Consider the following 25,482-nt stretch of genomic DNA (forward strand, 5'->3'; position numbering starts at 1 on the left):
CCCTCCAAATCCTCAGCCCAGTGCCAAAATCCCTGGAACGATTCTGCCTGGTGGAACTGCCATTTCCCAAGTTTGCTACCATTAATACGAGTTCTAAAGCTAATGAGAGTATGTCTTGAAAATACCTCTAGTTTGATAAATCTATCTGGATATACACCCTTGAATAATAATTATATGTAGTATATGGTATATATGTAAGTATATATAGTATATATAGAAATATATATATAATATGTAATTACTATTATATATATTCATCATGACATGTCATTGACTTCACCATCTTAGAAAAGATTAATTATTTAAACTGTGACAGGGCTGTTATTTCTGTTGGTAAAATTAAGGTAGAAGAGAATTATATAGAAATGCTTCTTTGCCATAGTGCTTATTGTTAATCCAGTGATTATTAAGCTGTTTGTACCACTGGTCACTGATTAATTTTTAACTCTCCATATAGAATGCTCCCAGCTTTTCAATCCACAACCCCGGGAGGGGGGCGCAGCAAATTTAACTCACTGGTATAAGGGTGAATGTCCCAAGAAACTGTGGAACTGGTGAAGGGCGTTGAGGGAATGAGGAGCAGCTGAGGTCACTTGGTCTGTTCAACCTGGAGGAGACTGAGGGGAGACCTCACAAATTCGAAGAGGGAGAGGAGAGGAGAGGAGAGGAGAGGAGAGGAGAGGAGAGGAGAGGAGAGGAGAGGAGAGGAGAGGAGAGGAGAGGAGAGGAGAGGAGAGGAGAGGAGAGGAGAGGAGAGGAGAGGAGAGGAGAGGAGAGGAGAGGAGAGGAGAGGAGAGGAGAGGAGAGGAGAGGAGAGGAGAGGAGAGGAGAGGAGAGGAGAGGAGAGGAGAGGAGAGGAGAGGAGGCACTGATCTCTTCTCTGTGGTGACCAGTGACAGTACCTGAGGGAATGGCCTGAAGTTGTGTCAGGGGAGGTTTAGGTTAGATATTAGGAAATGATTTTTCACCCAGGAGGTGGTTGGGCACTGGAACAGGCTCCCGAGGGAGAAGTGGTCACAGCACCAAGGCTGCTTGAGTTCAAAAAGTGTTTGGACAATGCTCTCAGGCACAGGGAGTGACTCCTGGGGATGCCCTGCGCAGGGGGAGGAGTTGGATTCAATGATCCTGATGGGTTCCTTCCCACTCAGCATATTATATAATTCTTCGCTAAGTACAAGTCAAAATTTACCAAAGTATCCCTTTTCTAAACAAGCCCAATTACACTCATGACCCCAAGAATGAAATTTTTTTCTTTGGAAAACTGAGGAACACGAGGTGCAAAGCTTTCAACCTGACTTCTCTCCAATTCTCTGAGCAATCCAAGTGTGCAGTCAGCAGCGCTTTAAAAATGATGTGCTGTGTTAAGTCATGCAAAGCTTCTAAAGTAAACTTCTTCTCTCCCATAAAACAAAAGGAGCACTTAAGTCAGGTCAGCCAAGATTATGTGTGGTTTTCCCTAAAATTTGTAAGACAACTTCAGCTGAAAGATATTTATCAACAAATTATGAAAGCACCAAATGTTCCAAAGTTTTATCACAATGGTCTCTCTGCTGTTTGTTTTGTAAAGTAAAAGAAAAAAAACCAGGTGATTTCCCAAGATAACATTGGTTTTATTTTTTTATTAATAAGCAGATCATTCTGGTAAGAAAGGCAAAACCAAAGCAAAGAGCCTAGTTTTCTGAGGCATTAGGATTTGATTCCATCTGCGAACCAAGAATGCAAGTATGTGCACAGCTGTAAGTCTACAAGGGAAAAAAAAAATGAAGAAAACCCCAAAAAAACCACCCCACACAACTGTTGGTGCCCACTTTGAGCCCAGCCTTCACCTGCACGTGTACCCTCAGTGTTTAAAACCAAGTTGTGCTGAAGGAACAGGTGGAGATTTTTACAGTTATTATTACACCAAGAACGATAAAGAAACAGTGGAGGAGTCTAGTGTGCCTAACCTGCCTCTTCCTTAAACTATCCTGCATCTGCCAGCTTTACCAAAACACTTGCAAGGGTGAATGCTTCAGGGAACCAGACTGTCAAAGTTGTCAGGGCCATTCACAGCACAGGTAATGGCAGCACTAATATTCTAATTTCAGATTATCTCCTATAAAACAAAACCAAAAAAAGGAACTACTTGAAATTATGTGAAACGTGACCTTCCTTGTAAAAAAGTTTCCACAGAGTAATTTCTGGTTTGGGAAAGTAGAAGAAGACTATTGTTTGATATAAAGCTATACTAACTGATAGAAACATCCTTCAGTCAAAAGTACGGAAGTTGAATTATTCTTGCATTTGATATGATTACACACTATAATTCAGTAGCAGCACGGACTTTCATACACAGCATGATACCATCTCGGTGCCTTTTAGAACAGCTTACAGTTTTCTTTATCATTCACCTTGTATTTGGATGTCAACTAGACGTATTTGAATGCCTAGGGTATATTTTTTCTCAAAATGCCAACTGTTATTTTCTAAGTGTTAAAGCTAAAAGACTGCAATCTTTTAAATTGTATCTCTGGTCAAACTCAAAAGCATATTTTTTGTTATCTGCCTGATAACTCCTTCATATTCCTTACCCTCCCACTCTCAAAATGTTAATTTACTATACTGGACATATAACTCCTGAACTATTTTGAAGAAACAGTTGAGACTGAGCAAATAGATTGGTGCTACATCACTATAAAGCTTTATCTGAGGTGGGTGTTGAACAGAACTCCGTATTTTCTTCAAGAAAAAAACACTATTATGTGCACAACAAAATGACTAAAAAACCCATACAAGAGCTAAGGAGTTCTCACAGAAGACATTGTACTTTGACTTGCCTGATTACAGATGCATTTAGGTTGGCTCTAGCTTAAAAGGAATTCTGAGCATTTTGGAAAACTTGCCTCAATTTAAAAAAAAAAATCGTAATTATGTTACTAGTGTCACTTGCTAAAGACCCCTGCTGTATATGCACTGAACAGGTTAGAACCCTTCAGAGAACTAAGGAGGTACCACCTAAAACTGACACTCCTGTAGGAAATACTTCAAGGTGACTGCTCCCAGAACAGTGAGAGGGATGGAAACTGGACCATCAGCCATATCTCATTTCAAAAGGTGAGCAGTCATGCAGGGAAGATTTGATCACTTTTGCTTTATAGTCTAATGATGAATGATCTAAAACTCTGCCTAGGCACTGAACAACCATTTTCAGTTCAGAGAGCAGCCCATAATGGAAGTCATCTGAATTACCTACAGGTGCTGAATGGGAGCTTTTGTAGGGTCTGGACGTTGGTTGTGGTACTGCAGGCAATGCAGCAAATTGCCAGGTGCCAGCTGAGCCACAGTTACCCGGGAGGCTGTGTCCTTCCATTTCCCATACAAAATGTAAGGAAAAGTAAAGCATGACTTCTTCCAATGACATCAGTTACACACAGGAACTTCAGATCCAGCTTTGCCTCCAGCACACCTGTTATTTCACCACATTAACTGCTGCCTTTGTGGCTGACTCCAAAGAGCCCATCATTCAAATCAAACACAGTTCTCTTTATGCTAATGGAATTTTATTTCAAAATATATTAACCATTCTGTGCTTACAAAGGACTGCAGTGTGAATACAATATCAAGTTAAAAGCTTCTTAAACCTGCTACAAAACCCATTTTTATTAGGATGAGGACTGGTGCATACAATCAAAATTATTTAGTTTAAATACCTCTGCAGTCTACATAACCTTTAAGTTCTCAACCTTAACTTACACATTTTATTGGGCCAAAGATGGACATAGGGGTTATATTACCAGTATTATACATGCAAAACCAGGCACTGTACCAAACCCAATTATGATAACATTAGTTTTGAACACAGTTTCATTCTGAAGATGCATCACATGTACAGACAAAATTTGTGTCAACAGATAATAGAAGTTATTGCTCCAAATCCCCACGGGGCCTGGTAGGAACACACACTCTAGAACAACCTGTGCTCTGTAATGCAAAGCATCTGCTGTTGGGTTTGAGTAGGTGTAGCCAGTCTTAGGATAGGATGTCAAAAGAGTCTTTGGATTTGGTTTGGTGAAATTTCCCAAGTGGAAAAATAACCCCAACCCTCCCATATCTCCCTATCTTTTGACCAAAACTTCAAATGCTAGCTAGCATATTACTGATATAAAATGTTGGTTTCCAACCATCAAACTATCATTGAAGCACAGAAAATCCATTTTTAAAGGCAACAATCTGAGCAAATTGAATGCTTGACGAATACACTCATGATGACAGATGACAAGCTGAAAACATTGATCTACACAGACAGTAAGTTATGAACAACACAAAAGTAGTTTTTATTGATACTTGAGAAAGATTAAGGTTTAGGCAGAGACTGGCAGGAAGAGTAGTAAATACTGGGATTTTTTTTTTTTTAACCTTATGGCCTAGACGCCAGTTCTAAAGCCTAATGAACCTAATGAACTTTTGTAGCATGGCTACTTTTTGGCTTTGTGATGTTTCTTACATTTAATCTACACGAATACCATGAAACATTTCTCTGACTTTATGTCCTCATTGTATCACTGTACATGACACTCCAGTGGGTAAAAAGCGAGGCTAGGAGAAGAAATCAACTTTTTGCTTTAAAAACTTCACTCTAAAAATTTTTCATATATATATATGTAGATGCTAGAGCACTCACTCTGCTTTTATTCACCCTACTGTAAGCAAATCTGCCCTGCTTCTCACTCAAACCTGGTGCTAGTGTCATCAAATAGTACTTATATTTAAAAAATTATTCTTAATTCAGGGCAGCATGAATTATATTTGTCCATGTCCATCCATATGCAGAGCAGATCAAGCGTGCATTTACTTCCAATTAGCACTTGTCTCCTGAATTTGACATAGTATTTCAGTATGGACATTCAGCATATGCCTTCAGGTCCTAGAATCAATTCCCAAAAGGGGATGGAAGCAATACTTTCATGTACTAAACCATATTCCAAATGAGATACCAGAGGATGTGTGGATGAGTTTAAGAATCTGGGGAACTGAAGATATGTTTCATGACCTATTAATTTTGGCAGCTTTTTAGAGGATGTGTGCAAATACTTCCAAGAACAGCAATCTCTCAGCAGTACATTACTAGCAGCTTTTCCCTACTTTATATGAACAGTGGTAGTCATACCACCAGGATTTGCTTGGCTCTCCCTTTATCTGTATCAGGTAAACATGAATTGTAGACAATGTTGCTTGTTTTCATTATATACAGGCACTATTTTGTTTTCAGGTATCTCAAAAAAAAAAACAAAAACAAAACAAACAAACAAAAAAAAAAAACAGAGGACAAAATTTCTGGTAAAGTCTGAATAGGACAGAGACTTCCAATATTTATATAACACTACATATCAATATATACATTTACAAACCGAATGTAGAATCCCTGAATATGTTTATGACTCCTGGCACTATTAGTCGTTTCAAAACACCAAATTAGTTTTCCATACTGCCTTTTTTACATATTTCCATTTTTATCACTTAAAAGCAATTTTAGAAAATTTCACCATAAAGCATTAAGGTACCTTAGTAAAACAGACAGACAGTACCAGGTTAAAGATCAAGTCTTCCTGATGTTTGTTAAGAGCTTTAAGTGATTCTAGTTTTGTACAAATAGGAATAATAAGGAAATTGTCGAAGTTGGCTTCAGCAAAAAGCATAGGAAATAATAAGAAGAAACCTTTTGAAATATAAGTCAATACAGAGTTAATAAGGATGATGCATCCATGGATTTAAGATATGTCAGCTGGCACTCAATAAAGATTATCTGGCAAATCAATTTTCTCTTGTAAAATTGCAAACTTCAAAGTAAGCAAATGCATCTGTAGAAGAATGCTACCTCTGCTATTAAATCTAATGAATGCTACCTCCAATCCCAACACCCTTCAGTTCCTTCAAAGGAAATCACAGACATTTCCAGAGGTAGCAACCATGAAGGTGGCACTATCCACAGCGACAAATTAAAGTCAATATAATATAAACACAACATTTGAATAAAGGCAGCTGTGGAAACACTGCCAACGATGCAAAGCTATGGAATCTCAGTAGAATAATGGTATTTTTCCATCCTCAGTGTATCAGGCCCATAGGAAAGGGAACACTGCAGTATTCCTAATACTAAGGATTCAGCTGCTGCTTTTACTGGAGAACAATTTCATCCAGTTTTCTTTTTTTAGGCTTTCTGAAAAACAGTGTTTAACATTGCAGTAATACACCTATTTTAAAAGTTACACTTATACTCACAATGGTTAATACTGGAGATGGCATCCAATTCTCCCTGAACAGTGCTTTTTTCTCATTTTAATTAAACAGATTATGGATTTCCTATTACAATAATCACTGACAAAATACACATCCAGTATATCTTCCTTCCCTGTGCCTTTAAGAGAAGCCACACAGAGCTTGAAATCAGACAAGCCTAAGTGCACCATAGATAACTTGCACACACACACACACACACACAGAGCACTGCACATGGAAGATCACATAGGTATCAACTTCTGAAAAATGCGCATAATATGTATTATTACAATGTTAAATGATTTTTTTTAAGCAGTCTTTCAAAATAAGTCATTTCTACACCTAGCTGGTCACAGCACACCTGTGCTGAAAGCCACCATATTGTAGTAAGGCTGGTAGAATGAATGTGTGCCAGATTCTTGTCCATTGCAGTTTATTCCTTCATGGATCCAATTAAGCCAGTATTTACAGTGACCTGAAGCTAACATGCTGGGCTGTGAACTGGCACAGTCACCTCTGCCAGCTCTGTTGCAGCAGTGTTCAGCCAAGGTACAGGAAGGAAAGGCTAATTCAGACTCGAGTGCCAGAAACAGCACCAGCCCTTTGGGCACTACACTTAATTGCAACAAGCCAGATTTCCCCAAGGAGAATGATAACCAGCACAGTTGAATTTCACCATACCATAAGACTACATTGTCCTGCATTACTACGAGCATTCCCTTCTGAACTCTAAATTCTTGAACACTAAACGTACTAAATACACTTAGTAAGTACCTGCTCCTGGAATGACTGGTTACAGTAAAACTAAAGGCCATCAACATCTTGCCTACAAACATTACAGAAAAGATGGTCTCTCCTAAGAAAACTCCACTGCAGAGTGGTGGGGCTTTTTTTGTTCATTGGTTGGTTGGTTGGTGGTTGTTGCTGCGTCATCTTGGAGGGGGAGTGGGTTGAGTTGGTTTTTTTTTTGAAAGCTACAAACCATGTACTAAAAACTTATCCCAGCAAACTGCTGGGCTTTTTTTGCAGATGAGGCAATATAACCATGAAATAGCATTTTTCAAAGACCAGAAGTCAAAATGACCAGTTTGACCACATTAATGTGAGACTGATCTAAACTAAATTGTTTAGGTTTTGAGCCTTTGTAGAAAGACTCAAAAAATAATATAGATTGCTAAATACCCAATGACAAGATCATCTATTTCTGCTGGTAATTAGACATTTGGTAAACACAGAACCCAAATAATCAAACGTACACCCTCTCAAAAGGTGGTATTTTTTGGTTTTGGGGTTTTTGTGGTTTTTTTTCTAAACATGGTGAAAAATAGTGAATATTTCCTATTCTAAGAAGGTGTTATTGGAATTTTTGTCCCTTATTTTTCTTTTCTTTTTAGCAGTATATGTTAGTACACCATTACGGAACCATACAATTGCTTCCTCAGTCAGGTACAGCCTACAGCAAGAGCTCCTGAAGCTGCATTTACTGAGTAAGGATGTACTGTGGATGGTTCTTCAAGGCAAGTCTGAGCTCAATTTGGAACAGAAAGCATCAAAATGAAGCCTCATTTCAAAGGAGGACAAACTAAACAAGAGTCCATCAGATGTGAATTCTCTTATAAAATGATTTGGAAAAGGAACATTTCAAAACAGCAATGTATCTTCTCAGGCGATTTTGCTCATTCGCATTACTGAAGTCAACGGTGTCTCAATCATGGTTTTAATCTTCATAGCAGGGACTCTTCTTTGAACTAAGGCAATCAGTTGAAGGGGAAGAAGAAAACTTAAAACCAAATAAAATAATGCTTTTAATGACTCTTTAAAATGACTAAGCTGAGTACCACAGGAGTATGAAAGATTGTTTCAGAAAGTGGGATAGGAAATGTGGACAATAAACATGTCTTGACCAGTGAGCAAAGAGGTGCTTAAAATGCTGCCTACAAGGAAACAACAAGTCAGTGCAAAACTGTGGACTAAAAAAAAAGAGTAATACAAGAAAGAAGTTGCCTAAATATCAGCTGGTCTCATTCCAGCTGGTTAGAAAGTTGCCAGAGTATTTTAGGAAAGGCTCAGTTCTTCCCACATCCTCCAGCCTATCCAGAAACAATTATAAAAATGTGTTTCATTTAAGCCTTTTAGTAAGCCACGAAACTGAGGAGATAAAACAGATACTTGATTCAAGCAACACGTTCTTCTTATCCAGTTAGTTGAAACTGATGTGTAGATCTTTCAGGATTTAAAATATTAAATGGGATGTTTCCATATTTTGATAAACCTGAGACAACCTACTAAATTAAGCCTCAAGCAAGTACCTGCAAGTGTGCAAAAACAGTATACTCAACCCCTCTCACTTAAAACATACAGTATTGTCAGTGAAACTGAAGCACCTTATTTTGAGAATCTGAGGAGCAGACTGTGTCTTGTTAGGCAGCCTGTTTATTGTGAGCCTATAGCAGGACTTTCTTTACTCACCATCAGTGTACCTTCCAACCACTTTACATGGCAATGTATTTTTCAAAACAATGTAAAAATACATATAGTATCATGGAAAGAACCTTCCAAATCTGTCAGCGCTCCCAGAACTCAAATAAAACACCTCAGTTACTGCAAGCTGTTTGTACACACATCTTAGACATCCTCATCCCTGGATAAGATCCCTTTGTTTCAAGCATTGAATTATTGTCAACAAGAAATACATGGCATGCCTGTATTTTGTACAACTCATTATCAATCAAACTCTGAAATCAATTCAAGTTACTGGAAACTGAATGGTGGTTCTTTGGTTAAGCAAGTGCATCTGCTACTTTGTACCTAGGGCCTCGCTGGATTTGTGAAAAGCTGTGCAAGTATGAAATATTTACCAAAAAACCCCACTTCCCATTTACAAAAAGGATCCATTTAGAAAGATCCATTGTGTCAAAATGTTTTGACAATCAATACAAAAGGCCTTAAATGTCACCAAAGCTGCATTTTAAGCAAAATTACATATGGAAGAAAAACACTAGAGGATCTGATGCTGTGACCTAGGCAATATACATAATTTCAGAAATTTAGGATCTTTGTTTATCAATAAGACATACTTTAATATATTAAGATATATCCTATATCTCAGTAAGACATTTGGCCACATGCTTACAAGGTTAAAAAACCCCAACTAAACTAAACCAAAATCCATGCTCTCTCCCCTTTCTTTCTGGTAGTCAAATTTGTTTAAAAAGTGAATTGAACTCAGCCACAACATCTGGAAACCAACACTAAACTATCCCCATTAAACTTCTTCCAATTACTGGAAGGAGATGCACTCATCCTACATTACTACTGTCTGAAAACACTTAAGGCCTTTGATTAAATTTAGTTGACAAGATGACTCCACTGGGAGGGTGGATAAACAGCAAAATACCATCAGGTTTTGCTGCAAATGGGGGCAAGATTTAAACTACTTAAACAAGTCCTCCTATGTCAGTAAGAGGAAAACCCACATTTAAGAGTTTGCATTTCTATTAATATCAGGAAGGTATTAAAAATACCAGTCTCCAACAACATTAAATTTCAGAGCGTGTAAGAGAATAATATTTAAGTGTTATGAGTTACAGATGATGGTTGAAGCTTATAAAGAAACACCTTGAGGAGAAACAAACTATTATATTATACTTTCATTTCACAATGAGTGGTTTGCCCTTCTTTTGCTATCAAATTGCCTAAAAATAAGTATTTTGGAATTACAGTTCTCTTCAAAGCTCTACAGTTTAATAAGACAAACAGCCCAATAAATAAAAGCCAAGTTAGTAATTTCAGCAGATAAGATAATGACTCCAGTGGATGTACCTGTCCTCTTAACTATTATTTTGATAAGACAGGTCTTCAAAGTCTTCAACAAGGCAGCTGACTGTGTGATGGTATGCAAAGCCATGTGAAGTAGACATTCTCTCTTGAAGAGGCAAAGTGCATGTTGCATACAAAATAATGTAAGGCCAGCAGATGTTCTAGTGCTTTCTCCTAAAACCCAATCTTATGCTCCCCTGTGAGCTGCCCCAGGCACAGCTGGGAACGGACAGAAGGCCATGGCTGTTGTGAAGCCAAGACAGAAGACAGAGATTCCCTCAAGTTGTAGAGGTGCAGTGCAGCACCTCCATCACTCTGCAGACATTTTCACCTCCTCGGGACTCTCTCTAGGTGACCTGGGAGGAAAAGAAAAGTGAGAAGTAAGACACAAATCTGCGCAGTGATTCCAAACAATTGTTTCCTATAAAATAAAGGAGAATGAAATGCACATCAATATTTCTTGTGTACTCGGAAGCTCTGTCTGTGTCATACAGGGCAACTGGAATGTAACTTTTACAAGCCAGGGACTACAGACAGGTCCAATTAGCGTTTATTTCTCCTAAATTACCCAGATGAAAGAAGACAGCACTATTCATGTGAACAAGGCAAAGAATTATTTTTGACAAGCAGAGAATCCTCTTCAAGATATATGTATAATGAGCTAACCTATATAGTTTAACAAGACAGTAGAAATATTAGAATAGCTACTATTGTTAATATTGCCACAATGGGATTTACAATTCTAAGTAGTTATTAAATTACGAGTTTACTCTTAACTGTATTATTATTATCCCATTCCTAACTGCAGAGTTTAAAGATACATTCCTGTATTCCATAATTTTGTAACTTCAATAATGACATTACTAAGGACCATAAATTAATGGAAGAATATAATGATATCACATTTTTCAAAGTTTATATTGTTTATGTTTATATTTTGCAGTATTGTACATTAGGACATAAAAATGAAGTATTTTGGGGCAGGCCCCTTTTTAAGGGCAATGAACTCTTAGATATCCATGAGTAAGTGTTTAAAAATCATGTGCAATCATCTCTTAGCACAGCACAACAACAACAAATTATAGGACACAAAGATACTATCAGTGAATTTTGTAAACGAGTCTCCTGTAAATGGCTGAGAGACATTAAACAAACACTTCCAGTATATATGTTCCAGTGAGTGTTTTATTTAGCCATACTTTTTATTTCTAGAATATGGGACAGCTGAATCGTCTTCAAATACTACATTACTCATGCAGATGTGAGTGCACGCTCTGATATAAAATCCAGGCACACATTCCCTATACCTGTGCAAATGTACACGGATGTGTGTGAAAACATAATTCATACAAGTAAGACATTTACAGCTCACCGGTAAATCTGTAATGGCCACGTTGCTTGTGATGGAGTGGGCACAGAATTTGTTGGACTCACCAACATGGCACTATATATATTGGAAGCAACCACAAGTATACAAAGTAGAATTGGTCCTATGATGGCCCCTTCCAGTCCCAGGTAATATGCTCCACCAGCTACTGCAAGGCCTGTCAGGTAAGGGTGACCACCTCTGCCACAAGAACAATAAAATCAAATTAACAACAAACACAGCATAATCAATTATGAAATGTGAATTAATACCAAAGTTTTATTGAGCTTAGGAAATGACCCAGCTAGCTATAGCTACCCATATTTACACTATAAACTGCTGCACAAAGGTTCCAAGCTGTATTCTGTGCTGTATTCACACAACAGATCAAACACTATGGTAACATGGAACGCTGGTAAGATCCACAGTGGAGTGAGTGGTTACTTTATAGACATCTGCTGAAGCATGTCTGAAGGACTTAATGGCAAACACGCTTCCATTCTGAGAATGGAAAGATAGTTGGTTACAAAGACTTCTGTGTAACTGTTCATGCTTTATGTTCAAGGACTGTTGAAATTTAATTATGTACTATGCACATGTACTATGAGGACCCCTGAGTAAAGCCATTCAGTCACATGAAGATAGCAACTTGCAGTGCATCTTTCCAAGAACAATTAACATACAGTCTTTAAAGAAATAGCAACGTCTTCTCATTTTGTTATAAAAACCTCCCTGACTGTTATCATTAGCTTTTAAAACATTCAGATGAAAAACAAAGCCAGATTTTAATGGACATATTAATATTCACTGGAAAGTTGGAGCCAGAAGAGCTTTTTGATGAAAGCTCTTATGGCAGCAAGTAAACCACACCATTTTTATTTCGTGTCTCAGATTCACATTTTGCACCTGTGTTCAGCTGCTACCAACAGCATTTACACAAAACCTGCTCATCATTCTTCATTCTTTATACCTAAAATAATGACAGCAATATGGAATTGTGGAAGAAAACTACAGTTGAAACTTGGCATGCAATTCTCAGTAAGTTCCTCCAAATTCCATGTGTAATACATAGAAAATACCAGGTAGTCAGTTCAGAGCTCCAGCAGTTCCTGAGGTTTCTACCATGGTCCTGATTTCTACTCAATTCCCAAATTTTAAATCTTTGCCTTCAACACAACTGTGTGCAAAACAAGGCCATGAAACATGGCCTATTAAATCAAACACACCTCAATCATGACTCACCCAAAACAAACTTAACCTACTGGCAGGACTGCTTTCCTGATGGGATAAATGTGGCCTGAAGTTTTATGTTTCTCCAACAATAGACATTATTGATTTCTAAGCCTTTAAAAACTTCATTCTTTCCCCAGAATTTGCATCAGTTTAAACATTCTTTTGCCTAGTTTTCTAAATTAAACAACAGATCACCCAATGAAATAGGACTACAGTACAAATGTAATCCATTTAGAACCCCATGCATAACCTAATTATAGCTATTTCAAATAGGTTTAATCTAATCCACAAGACATCATGATGGTTACTGTCCAATTTATTGGGAAGAATACAATTTTCCTCCACTGTCAGAAAATCTATTCCTCTCTCATATATTTTCTGGACAGTAAACTGAGTTTGCATCCTCTACAGTCCAAAAAAAATGTATTCTAGGAAGCAGAAGAATTATTGGCTATTTAAATAGCTACTAGCCTTAAATTTATCCATGATTTATTGTTGGGAAAAAAAGTAACTTGATTATGCTTTACTTGTTAGCTTTAATTAATTCAAAATAACTAGAGCCACAGTCTATGAAAATTAGTATTAATATTGGGCATATTAGCATTAGGTACTCTCTGTTCAATGTAATTATATTTACTAAACAAAAACACTAATTTCTAACAATACAGAACTGAACCACTTCATGTCTTTATTCTACATTAACTTTTTTTTCTGGTCGCTAAATAGCTCATGGTTTTATTTGCTCTGCAGCATCATCTGGCATTAGGAAATAAAACAGAAATGCTACACACCTTTACTCAGTAATTAGATAAATAGAAAACGTGAACTAATTCTAACAATCTCAACTGAAACAGTTAATTTTGCTGATGTTGAGTTCAAGAACTATGAAGTGTCAAAGTTCACAGAAAAGAGGCTGGGGAAATGAAGACAGTTAGGCCAGTAAAACTGCTTTACTATGAGGTTATTCCTGTGCTTGAAGATACTGTTTTGTATGCTTCAGAAAAATGAGTTCAATTAAAGGCATCAGTGACTGTCAATCATTTTTACAATGCCAATTTTATAAAGTGTTCAATGTACTTACCCTGATATATCTGAATAAATTGCTGTATCTACAAAATAGGTTGGCAAGAGGTGAAAAACCAGGAGCAAAAGGGCTTTGCATCCCTGTCCTTGCACAAGCCACAAATCTAGGACTGCAGGGATTGCTGCCCAGTACGTCCCCAGAAATGGCACTGCTCCAAGGATTGCTGCTAATGCTAGAGCACACAGAAGCAGAAGAGAAAAAAGGATCACAGAAACATATTTCACAAATTTATTTACAGTTACATTCTGACACTTTTGCCACACCAGTAAGTCCCACTTCCATCAGCTGTTATAAATAAAGCATTGAAGAACTGCCCAGTGAGGTTCTTGGTGTTTTATAGCTGTGGTTTAGGGAAAAAAAAAATGACACCATTCTCCATACTGAAGGAGCTTCAGCAACTGACAGTCATAAGGAGTTAAGAGGCATCAGTTTAGAAAAACCTGAAGTTATACCAATCCTGTACATTTCTTACTGTGTAATAAAGCAAACAAACCCAAGTCTCACTCTAACTTACTGATCTCCTGCAGTCATCCATTATAGTGAGAAAGCAGGTAAACATGAGATTTATGACTTACGTGTTTCTGTATGCAGATGCATGCACACAGGTGCACACCCTTATGCTTATAACAAAGACCTGATATAATTTAAAGCAACAAAATTCTGCTGCCACTATAATTTGATGCACCAGGAATAAACATTTTTTAAAAAGCACAATTAAGTGGGGCACTTTTCTTTTTTTCTTTATTTTTTTTTGTCTCATTAACCAGAAAGCAAAAACTTCTAAGATTTTGCATGCAGTTGAAAAAATAAGACTGATTACATTCTAAGTAGGTATAGTGACAATCAAAGCCTTTAAGGTAGTTGCACATAACAATATAGCCATTTCCCATTATATTGGGGTTTGTTGCTTTATAGCTTCCCCTTATGCTTCCTTGTACACAAATATTTTGCAATTACTATTACTATCATTCTTTTTAGAGAAAGAAGGGCCAAGACGAACAGGGGAGAAGGCTTTTCTCTGAGAAGCTGTCTAGCCATTACCAAAACTAAGATTAAATAAAAAAAGAAAACCAGAGGCTGGAAATATAGTCAGATGATACTGAGAATAAGAAGCATTCCTCTATCATGCATTTCCATGATACCACATCTTCCTGCATTTAGGTATCTTGAAAAACCAGCACCTGTCAACTGTGAAAGAAACAGAAGCCAAGACAGGTAGAATAAAGGTAAAAGCTGAAAACACTTGGACTGAATACAAGGGAGAAAGAACTGGATCCAGCAAACGAAACCAAAAGAGGTCAAATAGCTGGCAGAGAATGTGTTGTGATAACAGAAAAAGGCAAAGCTCATAGGGAAGCAATCAAGGCCTTCTCTCCATCCTTCCCACAGCCATATTCTTCAAGACCAGACCTAAGCTTTTCAGCCAACACTTAATATTTCTGATTTTGTACAATAAATAATTATATAATATTATTTATAAATGTAATTGCTTAAATTCTTACCAGATGGTATGAAGACTATGTTAATCCCAAATATAGTGTGAGTCAGCCAAGTGTAGAGTCCATAGAACCCAGCCATTTTGAGGGAAGCATCAAACACACCTCTAAAACGATCAAAGAAACTCTATTAATTTTTATTAGCAAGAGGATTCCAAGAACTATGAAGAACTACACACAGAGGTTCCTTTGACTGAAAAGTCATCAGTGACACAAATAACACAAGTATCAAAATGTAACACTGAACCCTTTTTACATCTGTTCCCTCTGAGAAGAATAAATATTTGCCACACAGGTAATTACAAGCATTTGGACACAAAAAACAATGGGTTCCAGGGATAAATTCTCTGAAAGAAACTGCTCAAGTATCAGACCACATTCTTTATGAAAAAGTAACTTTTTTTCTATGAGAAGCAGTACCATTATACATACAAACTACTTTTTCTTTCCTCTTCTAGGTGTTCATTCATTTTCTTTATCTGCTTACATTTCTACACCTGCTTCTTTTTCACTGGATACCCCAGGTTTTAGGTTGATTACTAGGCCACTATTAAGTTTGTATTAGGCCATTGCTAAAAAAACAAACAATAAATCTATGCACCTAATTCAATCCTTCTAAATCTACATCCAAAGTTCTCCTCTCCTAAGTGTGACCATGGCTTCATGAGACAGCGAACAGGCAGTTAAGTGCTGTGACATTTTTACAGCACTAGGACAGGTACACATGTGGAATATCCCATAAGTGAAATGGGGATAACCCATAATAACCCATGCCTTAAGTCTACAGTCACAAAAAACATAATCTCAAACTGCTAAATCTCATTATTGTATTATGTCAGTTTTTCACCCATACTCGAGAAGTGAAGTTTTCTGAAACCACTATTTCAGCCTGAATCCAAGTAACCAAGTCCCACAACTCAGAACAGTTTGAACAGTTACATCATTGCACATACACCCTCTTAGCAAAGATAAACGTGAGGCTTCCTGATGTCAAGTCCCCATTTATAACTCATGGTGATTGCATCTTGGCAGTTTTGGGAACTGTGGCAGCAGGGCAAAGAGGACAGGAAGACATACAGCAGGAATCTTTGAAGGGAAACACAGCCTGCATAGAAAAACAGCCCTTTCTAGACCTGAAGTCTGTAACAGCACAGTTTCCTTCCTTCACTGAGTCCATAAAGCCTTGTAGCAAAGAAGCCTTCTGTGATATTAAACTACTAGGTAGAATATTTTCTAAGTTACCAAAAAGAATTCCAGGACTCTCAGTTTTTGCTTCCTTGGCCAATATCTGTGTTATTATTTCTGTAGGCAGCATGAAAGTTGTTCCCATGTTTCCTACCTAAGGACTCTCTTCTAAATTTTTACATGACTTCAGAATCAAAATTGTCTTATTTAAAATTCATTCACTGGAAACTATGAGTACATAATAAACCTCACATATCAACACTACTGCTCAAAATGTGAGATTCTCTTAACAAACTAACCAGAAGCAACTGTTGTCAGCCATCCTCCCCTCTAAAAGAGGGAAAGGGAAAATAAAGGAAGAAAAGCAAGCTTTAAAGAATGACCTGAAGTAACAAGTCTAATCTTTGACAGGCAAGAATTACATGGTGCAAAAAGAAAGGCAGGGGACATTCACAAATACGTGGTGGCCTCAGTAAAAGAAGCCTCAATACCTCTCAGTTTAGATGAACTTTTATTATATTAAAATGGAAAGTCAGACCAAAATATATAAAATCTACAAATTTTGAAGAGTGACATAGTCACATTTGAGTTATAAGAAAATAAGTTACAGACAAAAAAAAAAAAATGGCAAGGAGGCAAGAAAATCCCAAAACCAAGGCCTCAGTAACAATGCTAAATAAGAGTTTGCATTAAAAATTCAAGATACTTTTACACTTAAGCTACGCAAAATTCTTAATTTCCTGCATTTTTGTGACATTTAACTCATGTCTACTCTTTCTGAGGACATCATATGAGCATAACACCTTTCTAAGAAGAATTTGTGCAGTAATCTACAAGCAAATCTTTTTCTTATCCAACAGGAACTGTGGCACAAATACACCACAGTTGCCAAAAACATTTTATAACAGTCCTTGAGCATCTCCTTATTTTTTTCCAAAAACATGGGGTTTTCTATACTGTAGTAAAATTAACAAGGTCTTAACAATTTCTATATGTACGCACCAAAATTACATTTCAGTGTACAAGAGGTGAGACAGGCCTAGCTTGAGAAAAGTATCTGATGTATCAACTTCACTTGAAATTAAAATATCCATCTACGAGCAGTCATTTTTGATTTTCCCAGAGAGACTACAAAAGGAAGGAAGACAGCATTATTATGGTAACTAAAAGAGAGATGGCAACCCAGGGAAAAAAAATTGTTGAAGGTGTCCATAAAACAAGCTGGTTTCTTAGTCTCAGCTCAAGGAGTTTGCAGTCAGATGCACTGGTAGAACAACAGAAAAAGCTAGTCCAGGACTAACAGGTAATCCTGGTCTGGTGCCATAATAATGCTGACACACAATATATTTCAATGGCCAAACAGTGCATACCTCTGATAGACTGTAGAACAGTACAGCATCTCTCTGGCTCCGTGCTTCCAACACTCACAACTAACAGTCTGAGAGGAGAAGCCATCACACAGTGCTGGGAAGTTGGGAAGTGCCAGTGGTCAAGCAGGAAGCAAGAAGAGGCTGCACCTAGCCTCATCCTCCTCCTCTCCTTCCCCTTGGTTTATGTCTACCTCAACTGAAGTCATAAAGATCATAACAAAGGCACGGGGGGATACTACTTTGTGGCAGGTGTGCACCAGGAGAACCTTAATCTCTCTGAAAACTCATATTTGTTACTTTCTGGAAACTGACATGAAAACTAAAAATTGTATCTTGAAGTCTGGAAATTCGTATCTGTTTTGCTTCATGGTTAAAGCAGCAAACAAAAACAAAAAAAATTCTGAAAACACTAACCAGAATTTTATCAGCAGTTTACTTCAGCTATTCTGCCCCTGAGATACCAGATCTTAAAGATGATGTGGGTGTGCTAGTGCCAGTGCTGCATAAATTTATTACCACCTGTAAAATGCATATCTTATACCTTCCTGGTGTAATTATGACAGTAAATAAGTTTCAGCTCTTACTACATTATTGGCACACATACAGCTTCCTTTTATATATAAGAGCAATTGTATGATTCAGAAATCAGAAAATCCAGTTGCTGCTCACGTCTCACTTTGGCATTGTATCTGGATGAACCACTTTACCTGCAAGAGCTGTCACCTGCAAATGTGTAATTTATGAGCACCTCATGCCTATTTGGCGTAAGGCATACTCAGACATACATACTGGATTTTACTGAGATTTGAAAAGCATGTAAAATTAAAAAAAAAAAATCAGAGGACATGGGTCATGCTTCATATTATCCGTATTAAAAATGAAGAAATGTCTGTGAAATGCTTCTATGCTTCTTCACAGCTGGCCTCCTTTTTTTTTTTGGCTAAAAGTTCCTTCTACTAAGTTCTGTTCCTAAGCTGTGGAATTTGCTTGTAGACTCCACAAGGGAAAGGGCCACCTTTTCACCTTTTCAGGGTTTTGTCAAATTTTTTTTCCTCTTTTACTGACTGGCCATAAAAATTCTAGAACTTCCCTTTTATTGCTACTGTAGTTTATATCAAATATATGTCCACCTGAATTCAGGTTCACTTCACAGAGCCCACAGATAAAGTCTGTTCACTGTTATCAACACAATGAGATTTCAAAAATTTTAACCTACTGCTGCAGCAACCCCAGCTGAAAAGAGCCCTTCAGCTCAGATCATGGATTTTTTGACCTTGGAGTTAATTTGATTTTCTAGATCTCTCTGTTCCCAGAGCACTGGAGGAAAGAAGAGCATATGGGCTGAAATAATGAGAATTTGAATTAGCAGAAAGATTAGAGTAAGCATATCAAAGTTCAGAAGAGGGATTTTCTGGTTATTATACTAAATTTATATGAACAGGCATAGGAAGCCTGGCTTGAGAACGGGCGTAAGAGTAAAAACTAGACAAAAGTGGCATTCATCTTGGGAAAAGTTTGTAAGAAATAGTATTTCCCTAAATCCCTTACAAAACACTTTACAATCCATACAACAGCTTACAATCCAGTTAAAATGCAAGTTTGACAATGGGAACACCCTCAGCCAAAAATACTGTTAGAATAAGACAATTTCACTCTTTTGTCATCTTCCTCACATCACTGATGTTTGGTATTTCCCCATATTCTTTAAGTAGACACTAAAAAGATTGTACTACATGTTTGTTGTAAACCTTTCTGTACAGAGAACTGACCAATTCAAAATCATGCTTTAAGAGACCTCAGCTGTTCAGCTTCTTTTGAGAATACAACCATCACATTTTAAAAGAGAGTTCAAAGTATAACTGAAATGCATTCAAAACTTCAGAGGATGATTTCACAATTTATCTTGAGATCAGGTTAGCTCAGAAGTGACCCAGGACAGGAGCCCTTCCATTCCCATTCCAAAGATTCACTTCTGTCCCAGATGACCCCTCCTCTGTCTACCTGCCAGCACAAGTCTTCATTATGTACCATGACACTTTCTACAATGAATTCATTTTTTTTTGTTTTTACAATGGATTCATGACAATGGCTACATGATGGGTTAGTTTTACCAAAATAGCTCAAGTCTCCATTCCCCAGCCAACTCATAAGCAGTAGCCTAAAGAGTTGCATTCCCACCAGGAAAGAACTCAGTACACTCATGGCTGGAGAGCAAGAACACATCAGTGCTATCTTACCCCAGCTGAAATTAACACCCACTGTCACCATAACTTCAAAGGAAGAACTCTTAGTGATGTTTGAATAACTTTCTTTCTTCACACACCACCAAGATCTGTTGCAAAAGACAAGTTGCCAGTGACAGCTATTATCTTAAAAAAGACCAAAGTATTCTCCTTCTACAATGATCCCCCAAATTTCAAGTGATCACCAGGCGAACACTGAAGAATGAAATGACTCAAAGAAGTCCTTCTGAAAAAACATCTTAAGCTGACTCTCTCTAAGGGTTCTGTTCTTTTACGGATAAAAAAATGACCCTCTTTATATCTTAGTTTCAAATATAACATGAAAGTAAGCTAAGTGCACCAAGACAGATTCCAGCTATGAATAAAGCAGAAGTGGCAGGAAGTGTTTCTTGACAGATCATCTCAGGAGCAAAATAAATATGCAAATTACTTTCAGAGATGACTCCAAGACAGGATTTCAACAATTTTGCTGCTGAAATTAATTTCTCCTCATGAATGATACAACTGAACATAAACAGCTTCAACAGATGCAAGCTAGTAATGACACTAATCAGATAAAGTGATACAGTCTTCTATCAAAGCATCGTTCCTCCAGATGGTATAACTAATGCAAAAATTCCACACGCTTCCCAAGGCAGGACAAGGCTGCAATGACTTTATCAAAACATCATTAAAGAATGGCAACCAGTCTGAAGGACATAGTGGCACATGGACTTTCTTCACTAACAAAGAAATGGCTACATTCTGTGAAAAATAGCAGTTAACCTGTAAGATATTCTACATCTCATCTTTAAAATGCCTTTGTATTTGCAACGATTTTTAAATTAGTACTTTGGCTGTAATTGTAAGCTTACTGTTCTTCTGAGAAGCACATTTGAAAGGACCAGTTATTTCTGAATCATCTATTTCTAACATTTCCAGATTTTCATCATGACTAGATGATGTTTACTAAGTGCAACACCACACTGGTCTTAAAATTGATCTTGGAACATACCACACCACACTGGTCTTAAAATTGATCTTGGAACATACCATATAAAAAGTCAAACTTGTTCAGACCAAAGATCTGTCTAGCCAGGATCCCATCTCCAGAAGAATCCAGAAGCAGATGCTAAGGGACCAAAAGACATAGACAAACCTCCTCAACAATTTCCACTGAGCATTCTTCCAAGCTCTACTTCCACCTCAGGGGATATTATGGACCTCATCCAGGCTGTTAATTAATCTTCAATTAATATCTCGTCTTAGTCCTCCTGTTCAGTCCTGCAAGCTGGTGCAACTCGAGCGTTCTTTTGCAGGATTTTATCCACTCCCTAGTGCCTGCTGCATGAACCAACACGTTTTTTGGAAATGCCTGGTCGCTTTTTGGTGCTGCTAAAATTTTATCCTAGAAGAGACCGTAGGCAGTCCAGCCCAGTCATCCTTTTTACACTGGTACTGATTTTACAAACTTCAATTGTGTAACATCCTTCTTTCCAGGCTGAAGAGTCCTAACAAGCTCAGTCATTCCTCACAGAGAAACTGATGCATGCCTTCATTTCTCTAACCAGTCTTGTTGCACCCCTGGATTTTGAGATGCAGGAACCAGAACACACACAGTGATTCAGGGTCTAGGAAAATCACAGTTTCATACAACTGGGGTACTATTCTGTGTTTCTGTTGTCTAGGTCTGTGGTAACAAAAAACAGGTTTGCTATGCCTGGCAGATGTTTTTTAAGCACTGAGTTAGCCTGTGTACCAGAAAATATAGCTCCCAAGTGATAAGTCAGCACAGCATTAATCAGTTTATGTGTGAAGCTAGGACTGGCTCTCCCCCACATGCATCACTTTCATCTACACTCCATTTCATCAGCCATTTTATTTCCCAGACACTGCTGTCTTCTAATCAAGTTTGTCTACAATCCTGCTGCATCCATGACTTCTCTGGGAAACCCATTCCAGTGTCTCACCACTCTCACAGTAAATAATTTCTTCCTTATATCTAATTTAAACCTACCCTCTTCCTGTAAAAAGACAGTACCCCTTATCCTTGAAAGTCTCAGGAAAGTGATACTATAAAAAGCCTTTATTAAATTTTGGTAGAACACAGCAGACAGATTAACTTATTAAGGGTCTTGCTTGCCTACATTTCAAAAAACATGAAAAATGAGGCAGAACTTCCTTCAGTGAAAACTCCATTGATTCTTTGCAACTAAATCATATTCACAATGTGCTGGTATGTCTGTATGACCTTAAGTTCCTCCTAAGCCTTACAGCACCAATACCCATCCAGCTTACAAGTTTGTACACTGCAATTTCTGAGAGATTCTGCTTCAGCTCATCCATAAGAAGGGTTCTGCAATGTGACTCCCTCCATTTACCTTCACAGCAACAAGCAAAAAAGCATCAATTTACCTCCCCTCTGCAACAACCTGCAGCAGCCTTGTGGTTGCTTAGTACCCCTTGACATCCCTCAGCCCTCTGACTGCTTGTTGCTCCTGCCACATGTGAAAAATTATACTTTGGTTTAATAGCATATTGTGGAGCTTTGAGTACATGAATCCAACCCAGCACCACCCTCATGCTTTAGGCTCTTTCTGCCTGCTGAAGTTTATGATCCTTTCATTTGTTTAGCAAAAATTTCAGCTTTCAAGGGGACAGTTTCTCATTTCCGTGGCCTTTAATATTTTGCTGTTCAGATGTGCACTCTCTTCCCTTCAGCCTTGCTCAGTTGTTAGCATGCACTGGCATCAATATTCATTGTTCTCTACACCACTTGTAAGGATGTAAATTCTTTAAGATTCCCATTTTAGCTTGAGAAGTTCATGAATGAGAGCAACAGCTGGCTTGAGTCAATACTGCTTGAGATGCATTGCAGTCCTATAATAAGAAACTCTTAAACAGTTCAGATTACTCCTATTATAAAACTACGAAACACAAGCACAAAGAATGGAGTATTTTCATTGCTTATGTTGGTGGAGAAAATAAACAACGGATTCACCTTGTAACTTGAAAGAGTGAAAAGCTAAAGTCATGATGTTAAATCTTCAAAACATCAGGAAATCCTGAAGTTTTATATAAGACTTCACGAATAGATCTGTATTTTAGATAGCAGAAATCTAATCAAGGTTGTAATAACATATACCAGAACATTAAATCACACATAAAGAATTACCAGAAAAGTAAACATAGAACTCTGCAACATTATACTAAAAGTAATTCTAATACTATACTTCTATTCTCAGAAATACCTGATGGAGTATCTTTTCCCTATATATTTAATTAAGTCTTTCAGCAACCTTTTTCTTTCTATCCTTTCCAATTAGCCTGCTTTAGAAGCAAAGAGAAAAACTAAATGCCTGATCTAAATTCCAGATGTAACTTAAGCATCACTCTCTTTACTGGTACAGTTTATGTCATTACCAATTAACCTTTCATTCAAATAGGTTTTGACACATAAATAACTTGTAAAACGTTGGTGCTGTAGTAAAGAAAAAAAGTGTACATATATAAAAGCCTAAATGCAACACATAATTAAGAGACTAGTATCTAAGATGCAGTGTAGTTACATTATTTTCAAAGATTGCAGGGAAATCTGCTTATGTGTTTAAATGTGCTCCCACTCACACATGCACTAACACACATCAGCCGCATGTTCACAGTTATTTTCAGTCTTAAAAAACTCTGGACAGCCAGAGAATTACACACTAGAAAAACACACCAAGATGAACTGCTGTTAGAACATACAGAACATGCCATCTGGAATGTGAAAGAAGTCAATGGCAAAATATCAGCATTGTGTCTCATAAAGCAAGGAGTCCTCAGTAGCGTCTCAATGTGTTTGATACCAGCCTGCAGGGCAGAGATAACAGAACTATCTGTTTCAGCATCAGGTTATGTACTTAGATAACCTTGTGAATTAGGAGTAGTAATCTGTAGAATTCAGATTAAATTTACAGACTGTGAACATGCTTCATCAAAATTATGTGTATAATAATAACATTTTTTCAGTTTCAGGTAAATTTTGGAGTAAAGATTAAGTATGAGCAAATAAATTATTTTCAGAAATAAATTATTTTCAGAAATTTTCCTTGAAGATCTGTTTTTCTTTGAAGCATTCTTCGAATAACTGATTGAAATAACATGTACATAAAGCAATACACAGCCAGCTTTTGTGTTAAGGACAAGTATTTTCTATGTAAAAGGAAGTACAGGTAAAGACAAATCCTAGGGTTGTTCTTTTTGCAAATATGAGAATATTTAAGACTAAAAAAGTGGTGTGAGCAAGTAATCTGTTTATTGCTACTAAAATAGGCAGTTTAAAAATACTACTATCTCTCCCACTAACAATCAGGTCATGGTTACTATCAGTTTGATTCAGCACATGTACTGAAACAATGTGGCATCTCTTAATAGATTTACAGACCACATTCTACTCTTCTTCCAGTAACTCACCTGAAGCTTTCCTTTCTTCAATGTAATTAAAAACAAAATATAAGTATTTACTACTCCCAGTTTTAGACTAGACAATTATTTCATAAGAGAATCATACAACCATTTAGGTTGGAAAAGACCCCCAAGATCATCAAGTCCAACCCTTGACCCATCACCACCTTGTAAACTAAACCACAGCACTAACTAGCCTGTCTGGTTGTTTCTTAAATACTTCTAGGAATGGTGACTTTATCATCTCCCTGTACTGCCCACTCCAATGCTTGACAAGCCTTTTTTGGGAGAAATTCTTCCCAATGTCCAGCCTGAATCTTCCCTGGTGCTGGCTGAGGCCATTTCCTCTCATGCCTTGGAGAACAGTGGGCTGACCCCCATGTGGCTACACCCTCCTTTCAGGAGTTGTAGAGAGTGATAAGGTCCCCCTGAGCCTCCCTGTCTCAAGGCTAAACACCCTCAGCTCCCTCAGCTGCTCCACATGGGACTTGCACTCCTCGTCCTTCACCAGCTTCACTGCCCTTCTCTGGACCAGCTCCAGCACCTTAACATCCTTCCTAAACTGAGGGGCCCAGAACTGGACACTGCACTCAAGGTGTGCCTTCAGCAGTGCTGAGTACAGGGGACAATCATTGCCCTGGTCCCACTGGCCAGACCATTGCTGATGTAAGCCAGGATGCCACTGGCTTCATGATTAAGACAGGATCATTACGACAATTATTCAATTCTATTTCCATCTCATAAAGTACAACTTAAGTAAAGCTTCAAAAATTTCAGTAAGGTTCTATTAAATGCATTCCTGTGACAAAAGATTTCAGTAATAATTAACTCCTGCTACTAAAGAACATTCACTGCATGCAAAAATTCTGTCAAAACATGATCAGTTAACAGTTATCTTCAAAAAATTAATCTGGAAGTAGTTATTAATGTTGCAGTAAAACAAACAAGATCGCACATTTTGCTTTTTCTAAGCATTAGCTTAACATGCTGGAAGATTATTGTTTTC

At 37.6% G+C, this 25,482-nt stretch overlaps 1 protein-coding gene across 1 annotated transcript in view; it reads right to left on the bottom strand.

Annotated features, from left to right (window-relative positions):
• Positions 1 to 10,384: 10,384 nt before the first annotated feature.
• TMEM245 (transmembrane protein 245) overlaps positions 10,385 to 25,482 on the bottom strand; it is a 69,518-nt gene continuing 54,420 nt past the window's right edge. Inside the window, exons 15-18 of the mRNA XM_062500098.1 lie at positions 15,260 to 15,360; positions 13,755 to 13,929; positions 11,447 to 11,641; positions 10,385 to 10,430 (exon numbers count right to left, since the gene is read on the bottom strand). Coding sequence (XP_062356082.1) covers positions 10,385 to 10,430; positions 11,447 to 11,641; positions 13,755 to 13,929; positions 15,260 to 15,360 — 517 coding nt within the window. The remainder of the gene's footprint in view (positions 10,431 to 11,446; positions 11,642 to 13,754; positions 13,930 to 15,259; positions 15,361 to 25,482) is intronic.

Source organism: Cinclus cinclus, chromosome 1 (genome assembly GCF_963662255.1).
Source record: "Cinclus cinclus chromosome 1, bCinCin1.1, whole genome shotgun sequence".
NCBI lineage: Eukaryota > Metazoa > Chordata > Aves > Passeriformes > Cinclidae > Cinclus > Cinclus cinclus.